This window comes from Nematostella vectensis, chromosome 7 (genome assembly GCF_932526225.1).
Source record: "Nematostella vectensis chromosome 7, jaNemVect1.1, whole genome shotgun sequence".
NCBI classification, from domain to species: Eukaryota; Metazoa; Cnidaria; class Anthozoa; order Actiniaria; family Edwardsiidae; genus Nematostella; species Nematostella vectensis.
Window position 1 is genome coordinate 7,885,177 of NC_064040.1, and position 19,170 is coordinate 7,904,346.

Consider the following 19,170-nt stretch of genomic DNA (forward strand, 5'->3'; position numbering starts at 1 on the left):
GACCCACTTTTTGGCTTGCAAGGGGGGGGCGCATCCCCCCCCCCCTGTGTACGCGCTTGTAACAGGTAATTTTCGTCCCAGGCTGAACCTATAGAGGCCGTCCATGACCCTACTGCAAGTCGTGAGAAAGCGACAGCACATTTAAATGTTAAAAGCTGAGAACAATCTCGTTTGATTTAAGTTGCATAAAGTGGTACAACATAGAAGTGGATCCCATCACAGTTCTATCGCTAAGTTTATTGTTGCACTGAAATTTACAAGGATCCTTAATATTTACATAGGCGTTCACGAAATTTTTGAAATACTTAGATATAAGCGTCCATCAACGACAATGCTATCCAACTCTCAAAGAATTGAGATATCATATAAAAATATTTACTTCACATAAACTATGCGATGACTATTCGTATTTATATGCGATGCTGTGTGTAGCAAAGTTTGCGTCACAGGGTCGATGATTCATTGTGTCTGATCTCGGATCCTGGTATTCACAAACATTCCTTTGTATTATTCCAATCTAAAACCGTCGATCTAAAAAAAACAATTAAACAATTTGTTACAACATGATCACGTACCCTGTTCTTCTCTACTTCTGTGATGTTATGGATGAGTATTACAGCAATGTCAAAATTATAACTGTGATAATCACCACTACATTGCAACTAATCATCATCGTTATCATCATTGACCTCATCAGCATCACAACCACATTAAACCTTATTAGTATCGTCTACCTCCCCCTTCTCCTTATCATTATAATCACTGCCATGTCATCATCATGATTTTCATCACCATTATCATAATCGTCAGCAGCAGTATCCATAACCAAAGTCATCATCATCATTCTTCGTCACGTCATGGCTAACATCATCACGACCATAATCATCATCATTTCATCATCATTTTCACCATCACCATCACCATTACCATCACCATCACCATCACCATCACCATCACCATCACCATCACCATCACCATCACCATCACCATCACCATCACCATCACCATCACCATCACCATCACCATCACCATCACCATCACCATCACCATCACCATCACCATCACCATCACCATCACCATCACCATCACCATCACCATCACCATCACCATCACCATCACCATCACCATCACCATCACCATCACCATCACCATCACCATCACCATCACCATCACCATCACCATCACCATCACCATCACCATCACCATCACCATCACCATCACCATCACCATCACCATCACCATCACCATCACCATCACCATCACCATCACCATCACCATCACCATCACCATCACCATCACCATCACCATCACCATCACCATCACCATCACCATCACCATCACCATCACCATCACCATCACCATCACCATCACCATCACCATCACCATCACCATCACCATCACCATCACCATCACCATCACCATCACCATCACCATCACCATCACCATCACCATCACCATCACCATCACCATCACCATCACCATCACCACCACCATCACCACCACCATCACCACCACCATCACCATCACCATCACCATCACCATCACCATCACCATCACCATCACCATCACCATCACCATCATCATCACCATCACCATCACCATCACCATCACCATCACCATCACCATCACCACCACCACCATCATCATCATCATCAGTCTTCGTTACGATGACACCATGACTAACATCATCAACACGACCATAATCATCATCATTTTCATTTTCACAATCATCTTTATCATCCATAACCAATAGACAATAGACACCACCATCGTCATTGTTTTTAGCTACAGCAAGGAGCAGTATGGCACATTTCTCACTACCACAACTATCGTTTCATTCATTACCGTTTTCCTATCAGCCCCACTCATACCTTATCCACGTGAAGCCATCATAAGCCTGTTCCTCCTGTTTGCGATCTCTTGCTTTCTCATGAATGGGGCAGGGCCTTCAGTACCGGGCTCTGCGTGCTGAATCACATAATTAGTCTGAGGTGGGGCCTGTTGGAATGGCTGCTGTCCCAATTGTGGTTGTTGTCCGAAAGGCATCTGCTGTCCAGCCTGCTGCTGTTGTTGTCCGGGCTGTTGTCCGGGCTGTTGAGCGGTCATGGAGGGTCCGTGAGGAGCATGTGAACCTTCTTGCTTATTATTTGTCTCTTTTCCGCCCTTCGCCTCCTTGCCCCCTTTGGCTGGCTTGGGGTTGGCATTTTCAGGAATGGGGCCAAACTGGGGTCCAGTGGGTGGCTGTCCGAATGGCTGTTGTCCCTGTTGTCCAAATTGTTGCTGCTGTTGTCCGAAAGGACTTTGTCCCATGGGTGGCATTCCGCCCATTCCCATTGGTGCCATTCCACCCATCTCCATTGGTGGCATTCCACCCATCTCCATTGGTGGCATTCCACCCATCATATCCGTACCAGGAGGGCAAGGCTGTTGCATGCAAGGTTGCTGTTGTGGCATCGGTGGAGGGCAAGGCTGTTGCATGCAAGGTTGCTGTTGTGGTGGTGGCATTGGAGGCATTGGTGGAGGGCAAGGCTGTTGCATGCAAGGTTGCTGTTGAGGTGGAGGCATTGGTGGAGGGCAAGGCTGTTGCATGCAAGGTTGCTGTTGTGGTGGTGGCATTGGAGGCATTGGTGGAGGGCAAGGTGGCTGTTGACAAGACTGTTGTTGTGGCATGGCTGGAGGGATGATGATCGCTTGTTCGAAGCATCCTGGTTGACTTGGCTGGCAAGGCTGCTGCTGAGGCATGGGAGGGGGCATCATCTGGCCGCCGCAGGGGGGTTGGGCGCATCCTTGTCCACCCATCATGGGAGGCATTGGTTGTTGCATACCTGGTTGTTGCATTCCTTGCATTCCTCCCATTCCTTGCTGTTGCATACCGTACCCTTGCTGTCCTCCCATACCGTACCCTTGCTGTCCTCCCATACCGTAACCTTGCTGTCCTCCCATACCGTAACCTTGCTGTCCTCCCATACCGTACCCTTGCTGACCTCCCATACCTTGCTGCTGACCTCCCATACCTTGCTGCTGACCTCCCATACCTTGCTGCTGACCTCCCATACCTGGCTGCTGACCACCCAAACCTGGCTGCTGGGCGGTAACCATAGGTGGACGAGGACGCGGCCTGCCCAGATCGGACAGTCTCTTACCATGCGCCTTCATGGCCTTGATGGCGCTGCGGCACGTGAAGGCACAGTGAGGGATCATCCAAAGCACGTGGTTTTGGTTCTCACAGAAGCCGTGCTTCTCGTAAGTGGAGCATCTACTGTCGTCATCCATCTCGAAAGAGCCTGAGAAACAAACAGAATGAACAATTTAATACTGTATTAACTAAGGACGATCGTTATCAGGCTAAACTGATCCAAGCATGAGCGCAGAGAGTGTGTGAACATTTTCACCGAAATTAGTCATATAAGCCAGCTTTCTAGTGGTTCTTTTAAGTCCATCCAGTTAACAAGGGCAATTAGAGATGTGACATCTTGTTAACAAGTGGACGAGGGATTTACAGTCCCCCAGGTTTTTTTTCCATTAAGCTGACGTGACCTGACCTGTGTACCTTGTGGAGGATCTTCATAGCAAAGTGACGCTTTCAAGCAAATGGCTGATAGGGGGTACACTGGGTAAGATACAGTCGAACTCTGCTCTAAGGAGAACTGCTAAATAAGGGCACCTATTATACAATAAAGTCCCCCTAATAGTCCCTTTAATTTCAGTAAATCCTTACCCACTTAGTAAGGACATTCCTTTCAATGGGACAGCTTTTGGGTCCTAAAGGTCTTTTTATTAATAGGGTTTTATTGTTATAAAGTTTTCTGACCTAAAGCGCACATCTTGCAGGAAGCCTTGCACTTCTTGGACATCTTGGTGGGACTGAGCGTGCAGTATTTCTTGCTATACTTCTTACAATACACCGGATCGTCATCTAGACACTTTGGGAGAAGTGCTACGGAACGACAACAAAACAGGCGTTCTTATTATTCTCATGAGAGGACAAATGAAGTGCTACAAGGGCAGGTGCGTTGCTTCAGTGGATATCATACGATGTGGCTGAACAACTGGTAATTTTCAAAAGTGTATACAATGAGCTTTTCACAAATGTATATACATTTTTATAAAACAATTGAGGCATAATCTGATCAAAATGTTGTTGGTTTTGTAAAACAATATGGGTGAATCGTTACCGTAAATAACTTAGAGCATGGTTTCAGGCATCTTGTCTGAAACCATCGTGTCTTGCATCGTGTGAGATGGTTTCAGAGAAAAAAACCTGCCATCATTTAAGGCTCTCGTGTACTGTATAGTCTCAAGCAAAATTTAAGCTGGGGCTGGTTGGGCGGTTGGGAGGTCCCTAACTGGTCACATAAAATGCTCCAGGATCCAGCTCTTTGTTTATTTGGCAGCTTAAAGGGAGCTCCCTTGAGTATCCGCACATGTCCTTGAAAGTTGTACTTGTCAAACGTGATAGAGGAAGAGTGAGGAATACCTTTAATAAAACCGCCCTTTTTCTTAATAGGCTTGATGGATTTGGCCTCAGCGATTGCCGCAATGACAAGAAGGGCTAGCGCCCCCAGAACTTGACCCTTCATCTCGTTATTCTTACCTGAAATGTGAAGAAAAGAGACGGTGAGCAGAAAACGTGATATATATGAGCAGACAAAAAAGGGGGGTCATTGATCTAGAGGGTGGAGTCGGTTGATGGAGTGACAGGTAATCGTCTAAAATGGGATCTCAAGATAATAGAGTTAAGCATATCGAAGACCACAGGTACGGTTGGACGTTTGGCAAGGTATACGAAGGGAACCCATCCTACAAACGTCATCAAAAGGTTTAGAAAAAAATGGCGTCGTCATTAAGCCAAAGTAGAGTACAAGAAAAATATAATTTCCGCCCGAGTTTCCTAATAGTGGAATTATGTACATTATTTGATTTGTTTGTGTAATCTATTTAAAAAAATGATTGTTTTATAGTGTGGACCATAAACATGAAAAACATGGTTTGTCTCCTGTAACCGTCGGCACGGGTGGTAAACCCATTCACACAAACAATTCATCATGCAAACACCCAGATTGAAAATAAACTATGTTGTTGCTACAGCATTTGAATAATTGTTCTTCATAATTACGAGAAGAAATAAAGCAGCAACAGAAAAATTGAGTTTGATAGCAAAACAATAAATTATCTCAGTTTACAAACTTTTCAGTCTTTAAACTTTTGTTTTACGCCAATACCAGGAACAGAAGGAAAAATGAAAATCAAAGTAAACAATTTAAAATCACACTAAAATATATCAAATTACAAACCTATTTTCCTTGGTGGTATGAGTGAGTTGTTGTACCGTCTGTCACTAAGTTTGTCAGTAACACGGGATTGTTAGGGGTCATTTGACCTCATTTACCCTGGACTTATAGCAGGTGGAATTGATGTCATGCGATATTTGCATTTTTTTTGCAAAACGAAAAAAATAATATAATCCCTTTTTTCTACAACTGAACTCATTCCTTTATAAGAAGTTTGTTTTTATTTTTGCAATACAAAAAATAATAAATGCGCTAAGGTATTTTGGCCGCTCTTTCGGTCGGAAAATATTAGTACGTTAGTTCGAAAGAATGCAAACTGAAAAAAAAATAAGGGAAATTTCTCGATTGAAAATTGTTATACAAATAAAAAAATAAAATCAGATACAGAGACTAAACAACAGTCTCTGTATTATCTCAGAATTTATAAATGGCGATAAAATCAAGGAATAAAATACTGTAAAATTATTTTAGACACGAGGACACGAGTCGTATTTGGGAGACATAAAAAGGTGAATAAAAAAATATATACTCTAGTGACAAGATTAAGCATTGGGATATTGACCTCGGTATTTCTTAACTTAGAATAGAAACAGCGGGACGACCCTGTACTTACCAAGAAAACCCAAGCCCTGTGAACCTGTAAGTGTTGTTGGTCCTCCAGCGCGCTCTCTGACAAGCGATCTGAAAACGCGCACGTGAATTATTCATGAAATCTGCAGATATACTACTACCTGTGCAAGCACGTCAAGTGAAACACAAGGGAAACTCGATCGATTGAAGCGCGTCACCTTAAACAAAGGAAAAACAAAGGAATAAACTCAGTCATGTAAAACGCGTCACAAGGCAGCATAAAAAACATTGTTGTTTCTGCTCCCCTCCCCCCCTCGTCCAGAATTTGTGCCGCACGCAACTTTTTATTTTTATCTTTCTCTTTAAAACCTCTAGAATCGTGCGAGTTTTCCGCTCTTCGATAAAAAGAAATGGCAAAAGGTTCATTCAATCGACTGAAGCGCGTCACAAAACACAAGGGAACAATCCTCCACGACTTTCACGAGAGTGTCATAAGATTTTGAATAACCGAAATTCTTTTCCCCAAGGTCGTTACACCTAGTATCATACAGCCTCTCGAGTTTGTAGCCAGAAAATGAGGATTCTGAAACTGGGATTCCTGTGGCGCGCGGACGGGAGGCTTGGTGACGCCAACAACCCAGTCCAAGGCACATTTTTCTCTTGTGCTTACTTACCCAGAACGCTCCGGTGCAGCTAATTTAGCTATAATATATGCGCTGTGATAAATACTCGGTATAACAGAGCCAAAACATCAAATAAATATTTTTAGAACAACTAACAGACGAGAAAAAATATGCTTTTTGGTTGTTCATGGTGATTTTTATGGCCCCCCGAGGGCTGTGGAATGACAAACCGCGGGCAGACTGGTCGAGAGTATGATTTCAAAGCCCTTTGAAAGAAGACCTTGAAATTAATATTTATACAATATTTTATTCATTTAAAAACAACAAAGTACATTTTACAAGAAGTAAACATACTAGCTTTGAGAAGCGGCTGAAAGAGCTACGCATTCAGAGCAGGCCGTTCTAAATTTTTAAAAACAGAAAGTGTTTCCCAAGTAACTTGTTTCTTTCAGTTTCATGTCATCTGAAAATTCCACGTTTTGATCACATCACACCTCATTGTTGTCTCTTGTTTTCTATTATCGGCACAGAATCAATTAAAGGTGTAATTTCTAGTCAAAACTTATAAATATATAAATGATGAGCTTTACTAATACCTAGATTTTGACTTGCCATTCATGTCTATGTTCTACATGCTTATTTTGAAACATTCATCTCTTTTCGTACAATGCCTTTCAATGTGAGCGGAGATTTGGTCAAAAACACGGAATTAGTTTTTGGAAGGGTTAAACAGGTGAACCCTCATAAGTAATTATTTATAGAACAACAACAGATCAGACGTGCATAAAGAATCCATGGTCAGCGTTCTTTCATATGCTAATAATGGCATCGAGCACCTGCCTTAAAATCAACAACCAAAAAATACAAATTTACTCCCAGTCAGTAGGAAACATGTATTTTCCAAAGAATAGAATCCTGCTGAACCGTAAAAAGGTGAAAAGCATAGCGGGGTGTGATGAACGGGTCGTTTTTTAATAAAACCGAACGCGAAATTAAACGAGGGATGGGAAATGTGAGAGTTCAATTGGGTCTTTCATATCAGTCAGTATATAGCGCTTGTTGATGAAAATATCCCATATATATTCATGACATCGAAACGAGACTGCGGAGTTGAGAAGATGCGTGGCATGACATACCATGCGCTACGCTGAGCTATCTTAGGAAAAGGAGAGAAGCTTACTGTTTAGTCATCAACACTAAAGCATTTGGTGGTGTTGTGGTGATGAGGGAATAACCAAGTACGATTTAGGTAATCTTTACTGATAAATTTGAGGAATTTCGTCACTAATGCATAACATCTCCTTCAGTTGAATACCATTTGTACTTATAGAACTGTCCAACGAAAGCATAGGTTAGGAGGAATTCCATTGTTTGAACCTGAAAAGACGTGAAAAACTGTCTAATAAAACTCTCGACAGTTTCATTAACGTATTTTAGACACGATTTCAACATGTATTAACATTCTATATATTTTTTTCCCAACATGATAGGTTCTTGGGAGGCTGACAGCGAGTTGGCGGCGGACCTTAGCAAGAGCTATAGAGCTGGGTTGTGGTACAGAGGAAAGTGGAAAACTGCCTGAAGCGAGTCAAGACCGGACGAGCGCAGATTCTTCGTTAAAGGGTAATTCTTGCTTCAAGCAATTGCGATTACATCTTGAGCTGGAATTTGGTGTCAGACGAGGGCGATAAAAGAACTACAAAAACCTGGTGATATCTCCCAAAAAAGAAAATTTAAGGTAACAGTTATGACGAGTAAGTTTACATTTTAATTCACATTTTGAATTAATATTATCTAATTTTGAGTTGTTTTTGTAGATTTCGAGGTTGGTATTTGTTCATCACTGGATTTTGTCATTAGGGTCTTCTTATCATAACATACACAACACCTCTCGGCCTATTAAAAGAAGTTCCCCTTTCCTTCATATGACAAGTTCTGTATGCCGCCTTGAGAGAAATGTTTTATTTTACATCAGATGCATTATTTGTTAGAATATTCTTGTATGGCTGAGGTATAAAGCAGATAATTGGCAGAAATACAATTCTGAATAGAATAGATCTACACGATTGTTATAATCCCACAGGGATTTTTTCTTGTCGTTTTTTATTTTCATACCAAGATTGTAGGCCATATTCTTTGGATAACATCGTGGAATATTAAATATCCCATTAAGAAACACACAATGGGATCTTTTTTACCCGAAACATCTGCACACGGAAGGAAAATACTTTTTATTAAAAATAGCATAATGACTATAATTTATATTTGAGAATTGTACAATGTTTCTCTGATTTACAAGTTCGAGAAAATATAAATTTCTGAAGACATGATAAAAATGGTATAGGCTCGAATTTGAATAAAGCAATTTTGGAATAAATTTGACTGTAAATGGAGCTTAGAGAGTAGAGCTTAGTGGCTGCGAATAAGTAGATAAGTAGTCAGTGTGCGTGGCGACATCGATAAGCCCCACCGCATTCGCCTTTAAGACAACCAATGATACATAACGAGCAAAAAGCCTCTAGTTATTTGTGACTGAGAGAATAAAGCTTCATTCACTTAAATAAATCAACCATAAATCATATTTTCAACTTTTTCCACTGAAAAAATTTAATTAAGATAATAGTACGAGGAAGCTATACTAAGCTCATGTTTTGAAGGATATTTCATTCAGAGGTAAAGTCAAGCAATCTATCCTTTAGCTCTCTAACGGCGAATATTTTTGATAAAAAAGTAGATTTGCGTTATGTTACTTGGAACGCTTTTAAGACGTCAAAATAGTCATGTTTGATACTAACACTCATTACCTAGTAACAGCTCTCTTGGCGTCCGGCTAAAGAAATCTTCATGTGCGTGGTTTTTGCCTCAATTATAATTCACTTCTATCGACTTTTTTTCTACACTTTCTCCTTAAATTTTAAGAGAGACATCCTAAACTAATTTGATCACTATCAGTGGTCTTTTCCGAACAGTATTCAGAGCATTTGAGAGTAGCTTGTCTAAATCTGACATACGGAAACATCAGTTTTATGTATGGAACTTCAATTAAATATTGTTGAATACACCAGACAGTTTTTTTTTTCATATTCTATAATGATTCAGAAGGTGTGCGTTAGTTTGAGAGTTTGTGTATCCGTTTTGCAGCTAGCCGATAACGAAAAGGCTATCTGAAGTACCAAGCAAGATTATGTATAATTCTAGAAGACACAAAAAGCTATCTTTGATAACACCGAGGAAACGACATAATGCATATTCGATTTTTTTTTTAAATTATGCAAAAGCTAGTACGTGTTTCTGAAAGTAAAATGAGAAGAATTTGGATAATATACAAATAACAAAGTACTTAAAGACGAATAAAAAACAAACCTAATTTTTCGCGAAACAAATTACCGTCTGGGACAGATTTATTTTACCTCTTTGGAACGCTTGTGCCGGAAGTATGATTACTGATAAATGTACCCCTGTGTTAAATATTGCTAGCAGCACTTTATCTAATGACAGGATTACACGTAAATTCTCATGTATTCCGTAAAATATGATTATTAGAATTACTATGAAGAAAAGATATGCAAGGACGATCATATATATGTATATAAAAAAAAGACGCCCAACGTGGGGCTCGAACCCACGACCCTGGGATTAAGAGTCCCATGCTCTACCGACTGAGCTAGCCGGGCATCCACGAAGCTATAAAGGTAGATAATTGTACTTGAACCAAAAGCATAGATAACTGATATTGGTTTACTAGTAAAGCATCATTTTAAACCGGCATCTCGAAATTTGCTTTGAATAGCATTTGTGGTTTTGTGGCGAATAATGTCATTTTCGAAATACAACAAAAGCGACAATAGAACCCCCGATCATCGAATCTTCCAAGGAGACATTTGAATTATTGGTGGAAAAATAAATAACAAAAATATTTAAATAAGTTTTAAATCGAAGCTGCAAAACGTCTTGTATATATATATATTTTTTTTTCTAAGTTGTACATTACAAGCCCTTCATCCACTAATAAAACTGTTAGAATTTTGCAGAAAAAGCCTTTCTTAATGGTGAGGGTGAATTAATGTGCGATTCGCACATCCCGTTCCCTCTAGTTACTGGTCTGTAAAGTGCTGAGAACCATTACTGCTCTTAAAAACAAATGCTGGCAAAGTATGTAGATTTCAATACTTTTTTAAAAGTAGTAGTAGTAGACTAGAAGATGACTGTGGTTTTTGTCAAGTAGGTAAAGTAGTAGTAGTGATAGTAGTAGACTAACGGAAGATTGTGGCTCCTTTTGATTGGCCTATTACTTCCTTTGCTTCATGTGCTAATGGATGTATACACCTATTTCAAATAAGGTTGCCTACAGTGCCTCATGGGTATAAAAAATAAAATTAAGCGTAAATAAAAACAAACATAGGTTTGGAAAGCTTTAACATTCTTGTTTATATACCACCACCCGCCCTTCAGAGACCAAGATTCAGCCATTTATACGTTTCCCAGGAAGCACTACGGGTGCGATACATTGATCCTCGAGTGCAACCTTAACACATTGACCCCTCAACCGGCCTGTACCGGCTCTGAGAAGTACCCACAACCCAAAAAATTCATAAATGCAAAATAAACACAACAAGATGAAGATACTCAGGCATCAGTCTAAGGGATAAATGGTCTTGAAGATATGCATCCAACCAAGGTGTTGGCAACTACTCTTTAGCGAAATAATAGCACAGGTTCTTTGACAAATTTCTAATCGAACAAGGAAAGAAAAGCTGAATCACCCCTCTCAATAAACGCTTAAAATACCACACAAGGGAGAGAGACCAGCAAACACAGCTCAAGACACAGTAGATACCTTTATTCTGATCCTCCAGGTTCAAATCCATGGCCTCAAAACAAGGCTTGTAAAACCACTTTGATGCCATCACGGATTGCAAAGCATTCTGGGAGATCCAGGAAGAAATTCACGAGGGGAGGGCCAGTCTGAACACTCCTCTCCCCAAAGTCAGATAGTTGATGAAAAATACAAGCAACCCTCAACTTGTGCTGGCTTCAGCACAACGAAGAGGGATTAAAAGTGGGGAGCGCAAAGCACTGTTGGAAAGCTTGGATACCGCTGACTAGGTGCAGCTGTGTTTGACTTTGACGGGCTGTATAAAACTCAGAATAGGGGGGAGGTATCTGTTTTCAGTCTTTTTTTTTTGTAAATTCAGCTAAAAAATAGCCAGGAGTCAATGGGTTAAATGAAATATGTGTATACAGTATTTTCTAACTCGAGCATCCATGTGTCGTAGCACGCAGGCGTTCATGGGTAATGTATAAATGTCCATCCAAAGCTGAATCCAAAGCCATGTTGGTTTTTATAGCCACCATAACAAACTACAACTTGTTTTGTTAACGTTTGTTTGTTTATTTATTTGATAGAAACGAAGCAATGCAAATATATTAAGAATGGGTTTCTAGGTGAGGGGAAGGCGATACGCGGTGTATTCTTGGAAATAGCGGTGTATTTTTGCACCATGTTGGGTTTGTTATTGACATGGCGGGCGCGTAATACCAAAGAGCCCTGTACAGGACCCGAAATGATCCCAGGACCCGAAATGATCCCCAAAAGTACCCCAACTGATCCCTGGACCCGAAACGATACCGAGGAGTCCCCGAAATCAACCCCACGGAATTGCGGTAATGGACAAAGGGAAAGCAGAAGAAAGCACTTCCAATTCTTAAAGCATAATTAAGGGTTGACAGCGAATCTATTTCTAAATAATATGACTTAAAGACCTTAAATTCCAATACAATACTTCTATTTATTACATTGCCCCGGCGGTAAACCCATAAACAGAGTCCAAAACACATTTTTATTTGACCCCAATTGCTGACTCAACCAAGCTGTCGAAAGCTGTATTTCCCGCGCAGTCGTATATAAAAATCTTAATACTATGGTTTTAGTTAATTCAAATTTCTGGATAGTAACAAAAATGACGCTAAAATGTTTTATATGTTTTTAAAACTGAAAGCCAATCCTTCCACATTCCTTTTGTTTGTCCATTACTGCAATTCCTTGGGGTTCATTTCGGGGACTCTTGGGGATCGTTTCGGGTCCCGGGATCAGTTGGGGTACTTTTGGGGATCATTTCGGGTCCTGGGATCGTTTCGGGTCCTGGGATCATTTCGGGTCCTGTACAGCCCCTCTCTTATTAATGCCCTTTTGACCTCAACTATTTTGTCTCGAATTTATATTCGAGACAAAGAAGAGTTTCACCTACGTTACCCCGTGTACAGAATCCAACTTAAACCCAGCAAGTTTATAGGCGTTTCCTTTTTTAGTTTAGCTTAAAGGTTGGTTGTAAGACTCATGCGCAAAGACATCAAAAGCGAGAATCTGTAAAACACAAGGACATTCGCGCAAACGCACGAAAATCAAGCAGTTCTCCTGCGCTTGCGTTCCATTGAGATTCAACATATTGCACAAGTTCAGGGAGGAATTACTGGAGGAGAGAAAAAATCCCTTCTTGGAGGTTATATGTATGGATATTCATTATAAGAATCACACATACATGAATAAATAAGGACAATTTACAAAAACAAGAACAAGTAAAAAACTGGCCTCACAGACACAACAATTGTACAATGTCTATTTTCTTTTTTTTTAGGATAATAGGCAATGTCTTCTTCAGGAGGGAACTCATTGCCGACAAACAAGACTGCTCTCCAAGAGACCGTGAAAGTGTTACGCTGTCACGCGGAAATCAAGCGCATTAAAGTGTCACGTGCCAGCACAGATCTCATGAACTACTGTTTGGAGCACGCGAAGAACGATTACCTCCTCCCCCAGGGGGGCTCATCATCCGGGAACCCTTACAAAGAGGGCAAAAATTGTCCCGTCATGTGACACAGGGGCAGCATGAATCAATAAACTGGTCTAGTCGTTATAATTAGGATTGGAATCCTATGGCCCAGGCTCGTCGCAAGAAAACTGGGTCGAGCGCATGACGGCGAGGTTTTCAGAAAAAACAACAAAAACATGGCTGTAAAAGTACATCAAAATTTTCCTTTTTTAAACGCACAATACGCCAATTGTTGAACAAGCGGAAACATGAGCGAAATCGCAAAATCGGTACATTCATTTATCCGAGAACCTCGTTTCCATGCACTCGCCCCAGTTCATGGCACATCGAGCCTGGGCTATTCAGATGGATAAAATTCTTAGCTTTTTATTGTAAGTGCACATATTGTGTGATAACTGATGCATACAAAACGACCTGCGCGTACCGAGCACCATTAGCGCCGCGCCTTAAATCTCCTTAACCCTTAAGGGGGGGGGGGGGGGGGGGTATTCGAATTCAGATTTTTCTTCATAAAATTCAGATGTTTCTGCTTCAATGATGTATTTATTTGGAGAAAATGGAAACAGTATCACAAGTTAATAGCAACAATGATCAGAAAAAATTGCTGTCAATGAGTTTTCGTTATGGTTAAAAAACATAAGCCATTTCTATTTGGGTTGAGGAAGTGGGATTTGAAGGGGGCTTTTAATTTATATCTTGAAAGCGGCGCTTCAAGAGGATGTACCAATTTAAATAGTATTGGGAGCTAAAAACGAGCGTTTACGGTATTATAATTATGATTATGATTATGGTTATGATTATGATTATGATTATGATTATGATTATGATTATGATTATGATTATGATTATGATTATGATTATGATTATGATTATGATTATGATTATGATTATGATTATGATTATGGCATAAGCAAAACACGCCACTTTCTTTCCCAGGCATAAGGGATATACGATTCGTATGTGGGATATCCAACGAATTTCGAGTCATCCCATACCAGAAAATAAGATTTTAGTCGTTACAGTGCAAGGTCATTGGCATGATTGAATCTAATAAAAGTGAGTCTTTGCCTTTGCTTTTCATTTTAAAAATCTTTATAGAGATGTAAGAAATAAATGTAGTAATAGAGATGTTTTTATGCATATTTTCACCCTTGTGTGAACAAGTGTAAGAAATGGGTCGATTAGTGCCTGGCATGATCCCAATGGAGCAAATATGTTTATATAGAAGGTATATACCCATAATACAATATGATTACTGTAAATACAGCAAATCTCAATAAACCGATTAAAGAATGACGTTGTTGTACGAATGAAGAATGAGGGTGTTGTTCGCGTCGCAAATAATTCCCCCTTTTTTTTGGTGGGGGGGGGGGGGGGGGGTGAGGGGAAGGAGGAGAGGGGTAGGCTGGGGAGTCCTAAAGAATAGCTAACATGAATTCAAAGATTTTCTTGACATACCGAAATCAAAACATCGAATGTACCTCGCCAAAGTACGTATAAACAGCCACGACCTTGAATTTGAAAAAGGGAGACACACAACCATATAAACTAGTGCAGTAAAGAACGTGTCCACTTTGTCGCGGCATTGTGGCGCTATTTCATTGGTGGGATGCAAAACTAATGTTTAAAAAAAAGGAATTTTTCGAAAAAAGTCTATTAGATTGAGCTAAATTTCTCCCTGCACCAAGCTTGCATGGGTTTTTAACCCATTGAAAAGTACTGCAAAAAATGCAGTATTTCAAGGTCTCCAAACAAGAAGTCAAATAGGCCAAGAGCCAAGTGGCTGGAGTTTTATCACTTTAAGGCGTTCGCCCTGTTTCCAGGTTATCCTGACCTGAAATCCCACTCCTACTTTGTAATCATCAAGACAACGCTCCACGAGAAGGGGACGAGAGTGGATACGCATTGGTTAATAATGAGTAGCTTTTAGTGTTAACTGACAATTCAACCTGTGATGGTTAAACTCGCCCTGATTGTTGTACCTGTCACAAACCTGTTCAAATGAAAGCACTTCAGATGGTGGGTAAATTACGGCGAAAGAACTTTGCTTTGAATTCCACGTTCTCAACAAACAGTAAGGCCCTTGGCGCGGATAGATCAAAGGGTAAGTAAAACACGATGCCTTTTTTATTATACGTAGATGATTTACATATTTCGACCGCGTCACGCAGGGGACTGGACGCAAAATAATGCAAATTTGCTTTTTCATTTTTAACCATTTTTCGTAGCAATAAGCTAAACTACAAGTTAACTTTCCTTTTAAAGTGAGCACCGACTTAAAATTAATCTAAGAATAGTATTTCCAAGACAAAACTTGGTTGATTTTAGCTATGCCTTTTTTGCTCGACCGATTATATAGTTATATTATCTCACACTTAATAGCAATCTAGCAAACAAACAAGGATAGCAAAACACTCGCTTATTCACCATACGCAACTTCTTCAGGGGCGGATCTAGCTTTTCGCTGTAGGGGGGTTTGGCAGTGACAAAGGGTGGAGGGATATTTTTTTTGTTACATATGGCTTTCTGGCAGCGCAATGGGGGGTTTAAACCCCCTAAACTCTCCGGCTAGATCCGCTACTGTTCTTATTTCATACTTTTGAAGAGAAAAAAACAAGAACTAAAATTTAAGTAAATCGTGGTTTTTAAGATGAAAGGTTCGTGTTTGTTATGTCAAGGCACATGTATGGCGCAAAATGAATAATACAACATGGCAGTTTGTAAATATTATTAGGTCATGACAAATAGGACAATGCCTAGAGTGAAGCGCGTCGCTCACTTATATATCAAAACTGCCAAAATCACTAGGAGAGATAAGAAGAGTATGCGCCACTTTTAATCATCTATGCGCCACTTTTAATCATCAAACCGAACAAAGCGCTTCAAAAGTTGAGTTTGGGTTTCGCTTCTCGTGGGAAAATCGATTCACGCTTGACTGAACTTTGAAGCTCCGCACCGAGTAGCAGTTTACTGACAATTTAGCTTCGTGCACCTGGCCCAAGCCCTTTTATAGTGCGGGTCCTTGTTGGACGCTATAAACTGGATAGAGGTGACCCCCTATCTCAATTTTTTTTAATAACCATCCAACAGAACTCGACACCGTATAATATGATATTCGCAGCTTTTATTTCATATATCTCCCCTTTCTCCCCCCCCCCCCCCCCCCCCCCCCCCCTACCCCCCCCTCCAATTCCAAATTTTTTTCCGGATTTGTGGACTTTAATTAACTTTACAAGATCCCTAAGGCTTCAAAATAACAACAACAAGAAGCAACCAATTTATCGCTTTCGTTAAAAGTCACTTGATCAGTTGGCTAAAATCGCTTATTTGACGCTATGCTTTACTGTATAATTTACATTGGGTGTGTCACTGCCATATATCTAGCAACTAATCAGATTTTAATCGTGATCTCTAGCTAGAATGGTGATGTGGTGTCCGGGGCTCACTTGGATTATATTCTCAGCGTGCGCATGCTCGATGGTTACAGCAACCGCTGAGCAGGGTGAGTGAAACAAGGGAAGTGTTATGGGTAAGCATGGGTAAAAACGTGACATGTAATGCCATCGAAACCGATCTCTTCTTACCGTAGATTTGTTAACGCGCATGCGCAGAGTGTCCCCCCCGATTGCAGCCAAGAAGGTGGAAAAGTCAAGTAGAATAAGTGAGTGGAATAAAGCACTGATGAAAATGTGTTTAAAATTTGAAAAAAAACTTCTTTCATGTTTCAAAACTGGAGTCATTGTTTTGAGATACTAAAAAAAAATCACACCGCATGACTGACTGAAAGTTACAAAGTTCAAAAATCTCTAGAAAAACAAATCGAAAAAAGAAAACTTTGCGGCTAAAAAGCCCAGCCAACTTCCTGGGCTAAAAAAAAAACATTCTGGAACAAAAATGAGATATTAACCGCCCATCAGATACCAAATAGTTCACGCTCGACCCCTAATTAGAACGTGGTACAGAGCCTGAGATTCTATATTCCTATAGTCTATACCACGACCGGGGGGCGTTCCTCACACGCTTTGCAAGTTTCCGTTTTACTATAACGGTCGGCGCTATACGGAATGCACGCATGACGGCTTCGTGAACAAACCAAAATGGTGTTCAACTACGATGGATTTCAATCGGGACCTAAAGTGGGGCTGGTGCGAGACGGAGGAGGCACAGAAAAAGTGCCGTGATGTAATAATAGACTGCAGAAAATTGGGCTTCATCTGGAAGCTGCAAGTCTACGAGTATTTTCTTTAAGGATATGACCAAGGTGAGAATAGGGGAGGTTGGGAGGTTGATAAAGGAGCGGAAGATAATGAAGGGAATTGGCAGAGAGAGAGAGAGAGAGAGAGAGAGAGAGAGAGGAGAGAGAGAGAGAGAGGAGAGAGAGAGAGAGAGGAGAGAGAGAGAGAGAGAGAGAGAGGGAGAGAGAGAGAGAGAGGGTAATCGCCGACGACTTCCAACATAGAGTAGGAAGGTTAGAAAAAGCTTAAAAAGTGGAGGTAAGGGAATAGAGGCAGGAGGGAGGGGGTCAACATTTTTTCTTTACTGCGGCTCTCAATATTCCATATATCTTGCCGGCAATTTAATCCAACACTTTCAAGCTTGCGTCCTCCAAAATGCTTTTTTCAAAAAAAATGCCTAACCACTGCTGGCTGGGAAAATATTTCTAACCAAAGCTGGCTGGGTGAAAAAAGAAATGGTCCCTCCTGAGAAAAAGGAACAGATATTTCTTTCGCAGGAACTTTGAAAATTGATATTTTCGGTATCAGCACATATTCAAACGACCAAACAGGCCGTACTCTGGATTTTTATTAGGAGGAGAAAGAACAAAAAGGCACTTTTCATGCCTTTGCAGTATCTTCACGGGACGTTTACTGTCGGATTTGGCTACATACCAGAGTGATCTAGCTTACGATTTTTAGTTTTGTCTACAAATAGCACGTCCACCAAAAGTGGACTTTCAGCTGTTGTTGGGGGGGGGGGGGGGGGGGGGGGGGGGGGGAGAGGGGTACGGGCCTGCCAAATAGCCATTTAAACGTGTTTGGAAAAGGGGCTCGTTGTTTGCCCTTGTTCACGCCACCTCTACGCAAGGCACTGGCCAAACAAAAAGTAACAAATGCAATTCCGTTGATTCGAATGACGGAAGCCAGAAAGCGACGTATGAAGAAAACTTTGTCGTTTTGGGGGTCTGGTACATAGGAAGTTTTGTTTCTTATCAGATACTTTCTCCGTTGACCTAAGATGGCCAGAGTCACTGTTTTTCTCTTCTGACTACAAGTCATAAAGTTTACGAAGCACCTGCGGTACGGCAAACCCTTAAACGTGACAAGAATCGTGCAGTTTTTCCAAATAAGGTATATATCAGTTTCCTTATATGGAAGTGACCGCGTTTGTCAAAAACGACAATTTTTTTATATGTTTGTTATAAGCAGGCGGTAGTTGAACATTAATGCCGAAAATTCGCAGAATATTGAAAATTGCAAGTGAGAAAACAATTCATTAATCTGGTGGAAAATCTAAAAGTTCTACAATCTTACTCACTTGATGATTCTTGGCAGAACTGCCCCCGTAGCTGCGGATTCTGCACGTATGGAGGAACGGCAAAAGGCGCGCCGTGCAAGTTCCCATTCATCTACAAAAGGAAGATGTACACAGGCTGCATGAGGTCGAAATGGAAGGCCTACAAGGGGACGCACTGGTGTGGGACAACGGATAATGTGGACAGGGATAACCAGTGGGGGCTCTGCTACAGTCGGTGATGGGGTCAGGCTATACCTTGTCGGCTAATAAATACACGAAAATCTTATAAACAATTTTAAAATACACATAAATAAACAGATGCATTTTGGTAGGGACAGTATT

At 40.8% G+C, this 19,170-nt stretch overlaps 2 protein-coding genes, 1 long non-coding RNA gene and 1 other non-coding gene across 6 annotated transcripts; 2 read left to right on the forward strand and 2 right to left on the reverse strand.

Moving 5' to 3' along the window:
• Positions 1-216: 216 nt before the first annotated feature.
• On the reverse strand, positions 217-6,058 carry LOC5504465 (glutenin, high molecular weight subunit PW212). Of its 3 annotated transcripts, XM_048730099.1 has the most exons (6): positions 5,905-6,058; positions 4,478-4,594; positions 3,812-3,937; positions 2,467-3,284; positions 1,872-2,421; positions 217-531 (listed from the first exon to the last, which is right to left on the reverse strand). In XM_048730099.1, the coding sequence occupies exons 2-5, from the start codon at positions 4,578-4,580 to the stop codon at positions 1,873-1,875; spliced, it is 1,596 nt and encodes a 531-aa protein (XP_048586056.1). In that variant the 5' UTR covers positions 4,581-4,594; positions 5,905-6,058; the 3' UTR covers positions 217-531; position 1,872. The 3 variants fall into 3 exon arrangements, with proteins under 3 accessions (XP_048586056.1, XP_048586054.1, XP_048586055.1); XM_048730097.1 differs by having other exon boundaries at positions 1,872-3,284; XM_048730098.1 differs by lacking the exon at positions 5,905-6,058 and adding an exon at positions 5,295-5,433 and having other exon boundaries at positions 1,872-3,284.
• A 911-nt stretch (positions 6,059-6,969) lies between these two features.
• On the forward strand, positions 6,970-8,204 carry LOC5504464. Its single transcript, XR_007312213.1, has 2 exons — positions 6,970-7,733; positions 7,975-8,204. It is a non-coding gene; the product is annotated as an uncharacterized LOC5504464 (long non-coding RNA).
• A 1,881-nt stretch (positions 8,205-10,085) lies between these two features.
• Trnak-cuu lies at positions 10,086-10,158 on the reverse strand. The gene has a single exon. It is a non-coding gene; the product is annotated as a tRNA-Lys (tRNA).
• A 5,866-nt stretch (positions 10,159-16,024) lies between these two features.
• LOC116612139 (matrix metalloproteinase-9) lies at positions 16,025-19,159 on the forward strand. Its single transcript, XM_048730230.1, has 3 exons — positions 16,025-16,030; positions 17,302-17,553; positions 18,867-19,159. The coding sequence occupies exons 1-3, from the start codon at positions 16,025-16,027 to the stop codon at positions 19,065-19,067; spliced, it is 459 nt and encodes a 152-aa protein (XP_048586187.1). The 3' UTR covers positions 19,068-19,159.
• The last annotated feature ends 11 nt before the right edge of the window (positions 19,160-19,170 follow it).